Source organism: Typopeltis vanoorti, chromosome 11 (assembly GCF_054136105.1).
Source record: "Typopeltis vanoorti isolate ZY-2024b chromosome 11, IOZ_Tvanoo_1.0, whole genome shotgun sequence".
Taxonomy (NCBI): Eukaryota; Metazoa; Arthropoda; class Arachnida; order Uropygi; family Thelyphonidae; genus Typopeltis; species Typopeltis vanoorti.
Genome location: NC_143559.1, coordinates 98,691,217 through 98,704,486, shown reverse-complemented (window position 1 = coordinate 98,704,486; position 13,270 = coordinate 98,691,217). Strand labels below are relative to the sequence as shown.

Here is a 13,270-nt window from a genome sequence, read left to right as displayed (position 1 = left end):
CATCTGCGTACTAAAATATTTGACTTCTTATGGATATGTTATGAACATCATTAATGTATATATTGAACAGAGTGGATGATAATATTGCGCCTTGAGGGACACCGTGTTTTATTTGTATACCCCGGCTGTGACATGTACCTATTTTTGTTACTTGTGTTCTGTTTGAGAGGTAGTTCCTGAACCAGGTATGCAGTTTTCCTCTTATACTTATTGAATATAGTTTGGTGAATAGTATGGCATGTTCAAGTCTATCAAATGCTTCTTTGGTTAAGTCAAGCAGTATAAGGATGGCGTACTTGTTTTTGTCGAGAGTTTTGTTTATTGCGTCGGCGATGTCTAATAATGTGATGGTGCTTTTTGTTTTCTGGAAGCCGTATTGGTTTTGGGAGGTGATGTTGTACTTCTGTAGATATATTAATATCTACTACTACTACTACTACTACTACTACTACTAATAATAATAATAATAATAATAATAATAATAATAATAATAATAATAATAAACATTACGTGCACATTTGTAAGATTTTATTCGCCGATATCATTTTGTTTCATACTACACATAAGCAACAGTATAGTAATAACTAAATTTCCAGAACATTGAAATTTATATATACTGCCTTGCCAAAAGTATTAGAACATCAAATTATTTAAATTCAGGTAATTGCAACTCCTTAGAATTTTAAAAAATATTCTAGTTCAGGGAAATACAAGTTTCAACTAATGATAAAAAAAATATTAAAAAATCTACCCGGGAGGGATACTCCATAATGGAGTTTTATTTATGTAAAAACAGTACATTTTGGATATTTGTAACATGAGAAATATTATTTGTATATAAATAATCATCCGATGAAGCGATTGTGATTGGCGTCTCGGTTCTGAATCTTTGTATGGTTCAGTAATCTTCATTTATAAATATGATGGAATTTGTTTTACATTTAGAAAGTATTGCTCATGATTCCATGCATGAGGATAATCAGTTAGTTAAATATAATGTACTTAATAATCATTCTTTTAATTACTCGATTACTGAATTATTTTAATTATCATTATTATTATTTCACGGAACAGACAGAAATCAGACATTATCTATGGACTATAAAAAATAAAGTTTCAATTTTGCAATGAAATTATTTATCGTATTTATTAAATATGCATTGTATGCATACAGTTGCTTAGATATGTAAAACTGAATGCAACGCTTATTTTTATCAGCAAAACAAGTCTGCGAAGCATTTCAACTAAACGATCTCACAAACAAAGCATAAAACAGGGTTGCATCATTAAATGAAGAAGTTTGTATGCGTAACTTTTAGGAGCACTGCGAGCTACATAAAAACGAATCCACAAAACTTTACATGAACGAAGCGAATCTGCATCATTAAGAATGAAAATGCTTCTATCTTGGTGGTAGACAAAGTGCAATAATGTAAACTTTCTGGTTCCACGCGTTAAACTTTGTAAATCGATTTCCTTATTTCGTTATGTTTATTTATTTTCAAAGGTTTTTTTATCATCAGAAAATTTCTATATTAAATAAGAAATAAAAAAATAAGAGTAACTGAAAAATAGTAAAATATTTAGAATATTTATTAATTTCAAAATATTTGTTTACAATTCTTAATACACCATTTAATTTACTGCATAAATAAAAAATAAGTAAAACAAATCAAAAATTTGTTTTACTTGGGACGTGAAGAATCAATCGACCGTGAGATGCGGTCGATTGGTTCAATTAATGCCCTTGGGAGTGATGGATAGCAACGCAAAGCTGTACCAATGAAGTTTAACTGAGGTTCGGCTGTTGCTCTTACCCACTTGGGCGATGAGTTTTTGAGTCCGCTCTCTTAAGGTTTTTACCTTAAGGGAGCACTTTGAGTCTCCGGGGAAGGTGTTCTCCGGCACGGCCCGCTGAGGGGTTTTGTCGGTGAATTATTTTCCTCGGAATTTGAGCGGTTCTGCTCGGTAATCGAGTTTCACTGAGTAGAACCAACGCTGAGATTTGGACGGTCTTTCGCCCACGAATGAGTGGCCTAGAGATCGTCCATATTTTTGAGATTGAACCTTTACTTACATAGTCGATTGGTTCATTAATGCCCTTGGGGGTGATGGATAGCAACGCAAAGCTGTACCAATGAAGTTTAACTGAGGTTCGGCTGTTGCTCTTACCCCCTTGGGCGACGAGTTTTTGAGTTCGCTCTCTTGAGCACTTTGAGTCTCCGGGGAAGGTGTTCTCCGGCACGGCCCGCTGAGGGGTTTTGTCGGTGAATTATTTTCCTCGGAATTTGAGCGGTTCTGCTCGGTAATCGAGTTTCACTGAGTAGAACCAACGCTGAGATTTGGACGGTCTTTCGCCCACGAATGAGTGGCCTAGAGATCGTCCATATTTTTGAGATTGAACCTTTACTTACATAGTCGATTGGTTCATTAATGCCCTTGGGGGTGATGGATAGCAACGCAAAGCTGTACAAATGAAGTTTAACTGAGGTTCGGCTGTTGCTCTTATCCCCTTGGGCGATGAGTTTTTGAGTTCGCTCTCTTAAGGTTTTTGCCTTAAGGGAGCACTTTGAGTCTCTGGGGAAAGTGTTCTCCGGCACGGCCCGCTGAGGGGCTTTGTCGGTGAATTATTTTCCTCGGAATTTGAGCGGTTCTGCTCGGTAATCGAGTTTCACTGAGTAGAACCAACGCTGAGATTTGGACGGTCTTTCGCCCACGAATGAGTGGCCTAGAGATCGTCCGATATTTTTGAGATTGAACCTTTACTTACATAGTCGATTGGTTCATTAATGCCCTTGGGGGTGATGGATAGCAACGCAAAGCTGTACCAATGAAGTTTAACTGAGGTTCGGCTTTTGCTCTTACCCACTTGGGCGATGAGTTTTTGAGTTCGCTCTCTTAAGGTTTTTGCCTTAAGGGAGCACTTTGAGTCTCCGGGGAAAGTGTTCTCCGGCACGGCCCGCTGAGGGGCTTTGTCGGTGAATTATTTTCCTCGGAATTTGAGCGGTTCTGCTCGGTAATCGAGTTTCACTGAGTAGAACCAACGCTGAGATTTGGACGGTCTTTCGCCCACGAATGAGTGGCCTAGAGATCGTCCGATATTTTTGAGATAGAACCTTTACTTACATAGTCGATTGGTTCATTAATGCCCTTGGGGGTGATGGATAGCAACGTAAAGCTGTACCAATGAAGTTTAACTGAGGTTCGGCTGTTGCTGTTACCCACTTGGGCGATGAGTTTTTGAGTTCGCTCTCTTAAGGTTTTTGCCTTAAGGGAGCACTTTGAGTCTCCGGGGAAGATGTTCTCCGGCACGGCCCGCTGAGGGGCTTTGTCGGTGAATTATTTTCCTCGGAATTTGAGCGGTTCTGCTCGGTAATCGAGTTTCACTGAGTAGAACCAACGCTGAGATTTGGACGGTCTTTCGCCCACGAATGAGTGGCCTAGAGATCGTCCGATATTTTTGAGATTGAACCTTTACTTACATAGTCGATTGGTTCATTAATGCCCTTGGGGGTGATGGATAGCAACGCAAAGCTTGTACCAATGAAGTTTAACTGAGGTTCGGCTGTTGCTGCTACCCCTTTGGGCGAGGAGTTTTTGAGTCCGCTCTCTCTTAAGGTTTTTACCTTAAGGGAGCACTTTGAGTCTCCGGGGAAAGTGTTCTCCGGCACGGCCCGCTGAGGGGCTTTGTCGGTGAATTATTTTCCTCGGAATTTGAGCGGTTCTGCTCAGTGGTAGGGGAGCCCATCATGAGTGGAACCAACGCTGAGATTAGGACGGTCTTTCGCCCACTATGGAGTGGCCTAGAGATCGTCCGTATTTTTGAGATTTCACCTTTACTTACATAGTCGGTGATTGGTTCATTAATGCCCTTGGGGGTAACGGATGGCAACAATGCAATGCTGTACCAATGAAGTTTAACTGAGGTTCAGCTGTTGCTGTTACCCCCTTGGGCGATGAGTTTTTGAGTTCGCTCTCTTAAGGTTTTTGCCTTAAGGGAGCACTTTGAGTCTCCGGGGAGGGTGTTCTCCGGCACGGCCCGCTGAGGGGCTGTGTCGGTGAATTATTTTCCTCGGAATTTGAGCGGTTCTGCTCAGTGGTCGGGGAGCCCGTCACTGAGTGGAACCAACGCTGAGATTAGGACGGTCTTTCGCCCACTATGGAGTGGCCTAGAGATCGTCCGTATTTTTGAGATTTCACCTTTACTTACATAGTCGGTGATTGATTCATTCAATCCAATACCCTTGGAGGGTAATGGATGGCAGTGCTGTAGCCAATGAAGTTCTAACTGAGGCTCGGCTATTGCTGTTACCCTCCTGCCATGATCAGAGCTCTTTATTATAGCTCAATAAAACTTATCCCTACACTGTCCTCTACAGATAACGGGGAATATGAAAAGCATTCTTGCTTCGCCCCTTTAAGCCAGTCCTTATAAGGACTTGTTTTACTTATTTTCAGAAAACTGATTTTGACAAATGATTCTTTAATGATGTAATGTAGTAAGTGCAATGTTATTATATTTGCCATGTTAATAATATCTAACTTTAGTTTCCGTAGCTATAATGTGCTTATTTTAATCATTAAATATTTGCCATGTTAATATCTAACTTTAGTTTCCATAGCTATAATGTGCTTATTTGAATCATTAAAGACATGTATTCTCATCACTTTTACTTTTTAAAAGTTTCTCAGATATGTTTATGGTTTACATTTTGTTTAAATATACCTACGTAGGCTAACAAAACAAAACTTACTCTCAAGATAGAGAAACAAACAATATGGTTATGACATTATGAGCTATGGCAGCTTAGTAGGAAGCCATAAATTATAATAAACACAGGATGTTATGGATCCAGTCATATTTTATAGTAAAATTTCAAAAGGTTTCTGATATTTACCAGAGAGCTTATGATTTATTGGGCGAATATACGGGCTCCTGGGAACAGCACATCGTTTACGTAGTGCAAGGCTCCACAGCCGAAGATACGATCATTTCGGTATTGGACTATAAAATATGTCTGGATCCATAACATCATTCATCGCAGTGTATTACGTATATCAAATCGGGATTTTTCGGCTCTACATTTTAGCCATCTGTTATTTTATGTAAGGACTTGTACAAAGTTATACACTAATAATTTTCGTATAAATAATGCTGTCGATATCAATAGCCCAACTTCGAAGGGATCAACCGACCGTGAGATGCGGTGATTGATTCATTCAATCCAATACTCTTGGAGGATAATGGATGGCAATGCTGTAGCCAATGAAGTCCTAACTGAGGCACAGCTATTGCTGTTACCCTCCTGCCATGATCAGAGCTTTAATTGCTCAATAACACCTTATCCCTACACTGTCCTCTACAGATAACGGGGAAGATGAAAAGCATTCTTGCTTCGCCCCTTTAAGCCAGTCCTTATAAGGATAGCCCAACTTCGGGGAGTGGTAGGTGGAGGAGAAATGAAACCCTGGGAAGGTAATGGATGGCAATGCTGTAGCCAATGAAGTTCTAACTGAGGATCGGCTATTGCTGTTATCCTCCTGCTATGATCAGAGCTTTAATAGCTCAAACCTTATCCCTACACTGTCCTCAGATAACGGGGAAGATGAAAAGCATTCTTGCTTCGCCCCTTTAAACCAGTCCTTATAAGGACCATAAGGATAGCCCCACTTCCCCGTGTGGTGACCGGGATACGAATAGAGCTACTATAGCCCATGCATGTCGTAAGAGGCGACTAAATTGGGACGCAGAATTTCGCTCTCTTAGGTTTCTTCTGGACTTTTGCTCCCGGTGAGGTGGGGGAGGCTTAGATTTCCTGGGGTTTGCTCCGAGAGAGCATTTTGAGTCTCTCTGGGGAGGGTGTTCTCCGGCATGGCCCATGAGGGGCCTTGTCGATTGATGCTTTTCCCTGGAATATGAGCTGTTCTGCTCAGTGGTGGGGGGGGCGTCACTAGTGGAAGCAACGCTAAGTTGGGCGATCTTTCGACCACTCGTAGAGAATGGTCTTGGGGATCGTCTTAATTTTTGCAGAGGGCTTTACTTACATACCAGCCCATGCATGTCGTACGAGGCGACTAAAATGGGTACCCAGGGAGGGTAATGGATGGCAATGCTGTAGCCAATGAAGTTTTAACTGAGGTTCGGCTATTGCTGTTACCCCTGCCATGATCAGAGCTTATAGGCCTATATTACCCTATCCATACGTTTCCTTACAGATAACGGGGAATATGAAAAGCATTTTTGCTTCACCCATCTAGCCAAAAAAATAAAAATAAAAATAGTCCCATTGTAGCCCATGCATATCGTACGAGGCGATTAAAATGGGTACCCAGGGAGGGTAATGGACGGCAATGCTGCAGCCAATCAAGTTTTAACTGAGACTCGGCTATTGCTGTTACCCTCCTGCCATGATCATAGCTTATAGCACTATATTACTCCATCCATACATTTTCTTCTATAGATAACGGGGAATATGTAAAGCATTCTTGCTTCACCCATCTATCCAATATATATATATATATATATATATATATATATATATATATATATATATATATATATATATATATATATATATATATATATATATATATATATATATATATTGATTATTCTTACCAAAATAGTAATACTAATGATATAATAATAATGTTAATTATCCATACTAAAATGCTTATAATAATGACCTTAATTATTCATATAAAAACGCACATTGACATTGAGGATATTTCATGTTTACATGGAATATAACTTTCCCAGTTGATTTACTCCTTTGAAATTTTGAAATATAGGAATTACGGTGTAGATATGGAATAATAATAATAATAATAACAATAATATTTTTAATAATAATAATAATTTATTACATATGATATAACGTAATCACTACATAGATAACGTTATATCATTACGTATGATACAACATTACGTTCATTTCTTGACATTTGATACATTCCTGTATACTGATAATAATAATAATTTTTTTTCGCAATAATAATTATAATAATTTATAACATATGATAGATACATTACATACTTATCATTACATATAATACAGCATTACATACATTTGTTTACATGTGATATGTACATTACATGCATTTTATTACATATGATACATTTATTTTTTTTTATTTATTTCTTTTATTTATTTATTTTTTTTATCTTGGATGAGATTAGATGTATTTTCTCAGCTTTCATCCTCGAAGCTTATTTGTGAGCTTATCTGAGGATAACACCAGTTATTATTTATTGGTTTATTTGCTGTGCTGGGAAGCTATGAAATCAAATCTATGTTTAATTGGTTTGATTTCCACTGCAACCGTAGTGATTACACACACACACGCGCGCGCGCGCGCGCGACAACTTGGAATGTCTTGATGCGTCGCTAAACTGGAGGCTCTTCTAGTTCGTAAGATTTCCGCATTCAAAAGATAATTTGTTTATCATGTCTGGGATGTAGAAGTTTCGCGTGGCCTTTCCGTAGTGATTATTATATTTATATGTGATATAATTAGTTGTCTGAGGTCTTGTTATACGGTATGTATTTCTGACTGCCCTGTAGTTGGCATCGAAATAATGTTTTAGCAAAGCTGCATAGTGACATAAATGTTTTGTTGTCAGTATTTTGTGTTCTGACATCGCAGTGTATATAAAGTCGTTATTGTCTCTTTGTTCCCAAAGGATCAGTTTTATCATTTTGTAATGTAGCTACATTAATCTATTCAGTTTGTAGCGTGCATTTAATAATAATAATAATAATTATTATTATTATTATTAAAACTTTGAACAAATAAATCCAATACTTTTAAAACTCATGAACATAATATTCGACACAGGCATTATTCCACAACAACTAAAAATTGCAGTATACGCCAATATACAAACACGGAAAAAGAAACGATACTCAGAACTACAGACCAATAGCTACACTACAAGTCATCTCAAAAATTCTAGAAAATATAACACACACCAGACTACAGAACTATTTACAGAAGTACAACATCATCTCACAAAACCAATACGGTTTTCAGAAAACAAAAAGCACCATTACTTTATTAGAAGACATCGCTGACACAATAAACAAAGCTCTCGACAATAACAAGTACGCCGTCCTTATACTGCTGGACCTAACCAAAGCATTTGACACACTTGAACATGACATACTACTCACCAAACTATACTCAATAGGTATAGAAACTCTTCATACATGGTTCAAGAACTACCTCTCAAACAGAACACAAGTAACAAAAATAGGTACATGTCACAGTCGGGGCATACAAATAAAACACGGTGTACTTCAAGGTGCCATATTATCACCCACTCTATCCAACATGTACATTAACGATGTTCATAACATATCCATAAGAAGTCAAATATTTCAATACGCAGAAGACACTGCACTACTAGTAATCCACACAGACATTAACACAGCTCTCTGCAAAGCACAACAAGACCTAAACGAAATCACAACATACTTCCACCAAAACGCAATTCTAATCAACGCACCTAAACACAGATGTTGATAATACACAACCCAAGAATCATACGCCCTGCATCACTATCGAAACATTGTCACACATACCGCTGCATTAACAACAAAAATACCTGCCAATGTTCCGAAATCAAACCTGTAACACACGCAAAATACCTCGGTCTCTATATAGATTCCCACTTTAAATGGACAAAACATATAGAATACCTACACACCAAACTCCGGATCATCGCAGCAAAACTCTTCCAAGTTAAAATGTTCATTGCCAGTCATGCGATATCGCGCGATGCGAGCGCTCACCAAACGGCCGATCACGTGTCATCGCGTGGACGTCGCTAACTAAATAAAAAATATAAAAAAATTTGGCCACCACACGAAATTCCAATTTTCAGCTTGGCAATGAAAGTGCTAAAGACATTATTCCACCCAACATAAAAAAACTCCTATATCATGGTATCTGCGAATCCCTACTCAGATATGGAATAACAGTCTATGCAAATACATCATACAGCCGCCTAACAACATTAGAAAGACTACACAGGAAAATCGTGTCAACAGTGATCTGGACACCTTACACGCAACCACCAATATCCGACAAGCACATGGCGATACACAGAATTCTGAGTATTAAAAACCTGAAACACTACATGACATTAACAAGGAATTACTTCAACATCATCTATCGAAACAACAAAGACACATATCGTATAACACGACCTACAACAACTCTCTACATCCCCATACCCTTCAACAACTCATACGGGTCTTCTGTGAGATCACATCAGATAACCACGCAACTCAACAACCTACCAAGAAAGTTAAAACACATAGATAACTGCAGAACATTAAAAAACGAACTCTGGAAAATATATCAACAAAGTTAAGAAACCATTGACACTAATATACACATCACAAATCACTAGCATCCAATGCCTACATCCCATACATAAACAGTGGCAACAACACAAATAGTGAAGGCTAAATCCCACTCTCTTCATAAAAGCTAACCCAAGCTTCGAAGTAGGTGGGATTAACTTGCCTCATTCATCTACAAGTAGTCCTTATAAGCAAATACAGAAATTTGTATGTATAATCATTCTTTCTCAAACTTAAAAAAAACAATAAAATAAAAATAAAATAAAAAATTATACAAAAAATTCTGTATAATCTTCACTGTTAATATTAGAAGAACATGTGTTGTAAATACATAATATAAAGGCAAAAAAGTATTATTAAAATTTTTAATTGAAATCCAATGTAGGAATTGCAGCACTTAATGCTAAACTCTATAAAATTATAAGATGCAATGTCACACAAAATGTTTATTGTACGTATAAATATTTTAGCAATCAATAAAATATATTTAAAAAAACATTTATTATTATTATTATTATTAAAACGAACGCCATTGGTCTATTCTGTATAATTAATATATCCTATGAGTGTCCAAACTCCAATTCTGCCTTGAAAATAAATAAGAATTTCGAATTTCAAAACAGGCAATTGAAGTTTTATTAAAAAAATTAATTGCTGTTTTAACATTATCGCTACGCAAAAAGAAAAGAAAAGGAGTTGCTCAGTTTTGAAGTAATGACCTCTCTTGGGAATGCCCCCATTGTAAGTCATAAGAATACTTAACAAAGTTTTTAAAACACAACGCTACTTCGTGAAGACAGAATGAAAAAAAAAAAAAAAATTGACAATTTTTTTGCAACTTAGCAAAATAGTATCAAATCAAATCCCCCCCAATCTCCCTAATTTCTTGCATTGCAGTAATATATATATATATATGAAATTGTAATAAAAATATAAAATGACATATCTTCTGAAGAACATTTTATAATTCTTATTTTTCGGGAACTATTCAGTTTAAATCAGAAAAAAAAAAAAAAACTCTGAACTCTTTATACTCTGAACGTACATGGATATGAATTATGGATACGTTTAATAGTATTCTATTTAACTTTTTATTATTATTATATAATTAAAAACTTAATTAAATATTAATTTCTATTTATACTGTAATACATAGTGAATTAAAATTATTTTATGAATATAATATTTAAAAATATTTTCTAAATATAGTGTTTTATAAATACACCTTTTACATTAATTGTAAAGCAATTTATAATACGTGAAAAACTAGAATATTACAGTACGGTGACTTATTTTTGGAAAACTGATTTTGACAAATGATTGGAGTACGGGATTGGAATCGACTGTGAGATGCGGTAATTATTACCCTTGGAGTTACCGTGTATGGGTAAGGATTACTTATTCGTTATTATATTATATTATAAATAAATAAATAATCATACGATAATTACAGCCATAAACGTTGTAAAGCTCTCATAGATTAGTATAAGTACCGTGGCGGGGGGGGAGGATTTGGCTTTATTTATATTTATTTATTTATTTTTACAGAATCCAAAAAAAAAAAAAAAATCCTGCACTAAAGACCAAATGCGAACCAGTTTATGTTTCCAGTAACCAGGCTGACAAATGATTAAACAAATTGTTAATTAGTTAGTTATTATTGAATATGATAAAAGCAAAAAACTTACAAATGTTTTATACTCAACTAAAAGTTATTACATTTAATTTGCTACATTTTCGTTGAACATTTATTTATAACAAGATAATACTGTCTACAAATAAGTTGCAAGAATTTTAGATGGTTTATATCAGTCTAATAATAAACTCAGACATTTTAAGATCATATATTACTTTTTAAAATGATAACAAGAAAACTAATATCAGAAAAAATGGTCATCTAGGAAAGAAAGCATAAGAGAATGAAGAAGATTCAAGAACTGCAGATGATTATGGCGGAGCTTTTAAAATCATCATCGAAGTAATTAATCCTATGATAGATGAATATTATGTTTGTCAATTAGGTATGTTCTAAGGTTAGTTTGTCGTTGTTAGAGGGGGTGAAAACAGAAATTTGCAAGTCATTCTTAGATCGATTAACATCTTTCTTGAAGAAATCCGCGCAGTTTATTATTTATTTTCTTTTTGACAAGATTTAAACAGACCGAATATTGCTCTATTACACAGACGTAACAGAAAATTGAAGCCCACATTAAAAAGTATTCATTAGAGTCTAACTTACACAAAATATTGTTCTATTTACTTACCTGCGGTATACTGATGATTCCACTGAACAACCACGCCCCTGCTACGAGTCTTTTCAAATGTCTTTTAATGTTTGCTCTTTTCATGGGAAAGCGAACTGCTGTAAAACGGTCGTATCCAATCACAACTAGAATGAAAGTGGAAAGATAGAGCGAAAACATCTGCAAGTATTTCACCAGCTTACACAGGACCTCTCCGGCAAGCCATTGTATGGTATAAGTCCACACAGCTTCGGCAACTACGCAAAACAAGGTCACCATTAGATCGGCTATAGACAAATGAGCGATCATGAAGTACACGGTAGAGCGACTTTGAGACCGAGCCCGGTAAATGGACGCTAAAGTGGCCGTGTTACCTATCAAGGAGATTAGAGCGATGATCGACAGGATCACAACTCGAACTAGAGTTGACAGCTCGAATTGAGGTGCGGGTTCGGTCGGGGGTCGATCCCCTTCGCATCCTACTTCGCTATCGTTGCAGGGAGGTTGTTGCAGATCTACAGAAGCAACGCGAGAGATGTTGAACTCCAAGGTCATCACCTCCGCCGGATAGAATTCGTTATCGCGAACTTCCTCCCTCACGGCGTCCACATGAACCTTTGCGGTGAGAGTTACGGCCGCGGTGGTGAAGAAATACAGCAAGTTACCCTCACGCATCTTAAACTGGCTTCAGGGGATCGCGTGGGTTACTTTTGGGACCATTTTCTACTAGCCGCCGTTCAACTTAAAACTATTACGACACTTTCCCGTGCATTGCATCTCCTCCGTACACAATCCGTGTTTACTCCGTTGATATATATTACACGCACAGCTGACACACAGACGATAAAACATGTGTAATCAACGCGACTGCTCCCAAAAGCGGTGCTTGATGGTGGCGACATCTGCTGGCACTAGTAACATGACGCGAATCTTAACATAGGTCAATTTCTTTTTTGTTGTTATTTATTTCAACAATAAAAAAATATACCTGTTTGACCTTGGAAATAAAAACGCACCACATAAAACTTAAGTATTCAGAAAATTTTAAATTATTTCAGAGAAATCCATAAGAAGCTAGAACTGCCTTATGGAGTACAATAAAAATACATTTTGTGGAGGGAACTGGTTTTTATGTAAATAAACGGTGAAGTTGATTATTTAGATAAATGCTGGCTATGAAAGGGGACTAAACTAGATATCTGGAGTGCGCTTCCAAGCAGTTATTACATTAGTGTGATACCGAAAATACAATTTTCCATGTAGAATTTCCATAGTTTAGTAAAAATGAAAACAATTACTTCTTATATGTTCTACTGCAACTTAAGATAAATATTTGAGAATTTCTCAAGAACAATAAGGATACAGTTAGAGAATACCTCTGTGCAAGAAGGAAATAGAGTGTATGTATCAGTACGTACTGTTGTTCTCAAAAATGTGTTAAAAAGGGCGAAAAGAATAAGCTTTTTTTTTTTTATCCTAAAGCAATAGTTCAAATATAATGTAGAACTGAAAGCTATCCAATAAAAAGGAAAAAAAATTAAATAAAATCAGCAGGTTATATTTTCTGCTTCCTAAACATTTAAAAGTGCAAATTGGTGAAGTGTTGGTGCCTTTAACATATTGACGACAATATGGATGAAACACAAGTGTAACTGG

The 13,270-nt window shown here is 36.5% G+C and overlaps 1 protein-coding gene across 1 annotated transcript in view; it reads right to left on the bottom strand.

The window, feature by feature from the left end:
* Nucleotides 1-12,289, bottom strand: part of LOC150101873 (gonadotropin-releasing hormone receptor-like) — a 177,005-nt gene extending 164,716 nt beyond the window's left edge. The window contains exon 1 of the mRNA XM_090399922.1: nucleotides 11,636-12,289. Within this exon, the coding sequence (XP_090256048.1) occupies nucleotides 11,636-12,289 (654 nt within the window). The remainder of the gene's footprint in view (nucleotides 1-11,635) is intronic.
* Nucleotides 12,290-13,270: the final 981 nt, after the last annotated feature.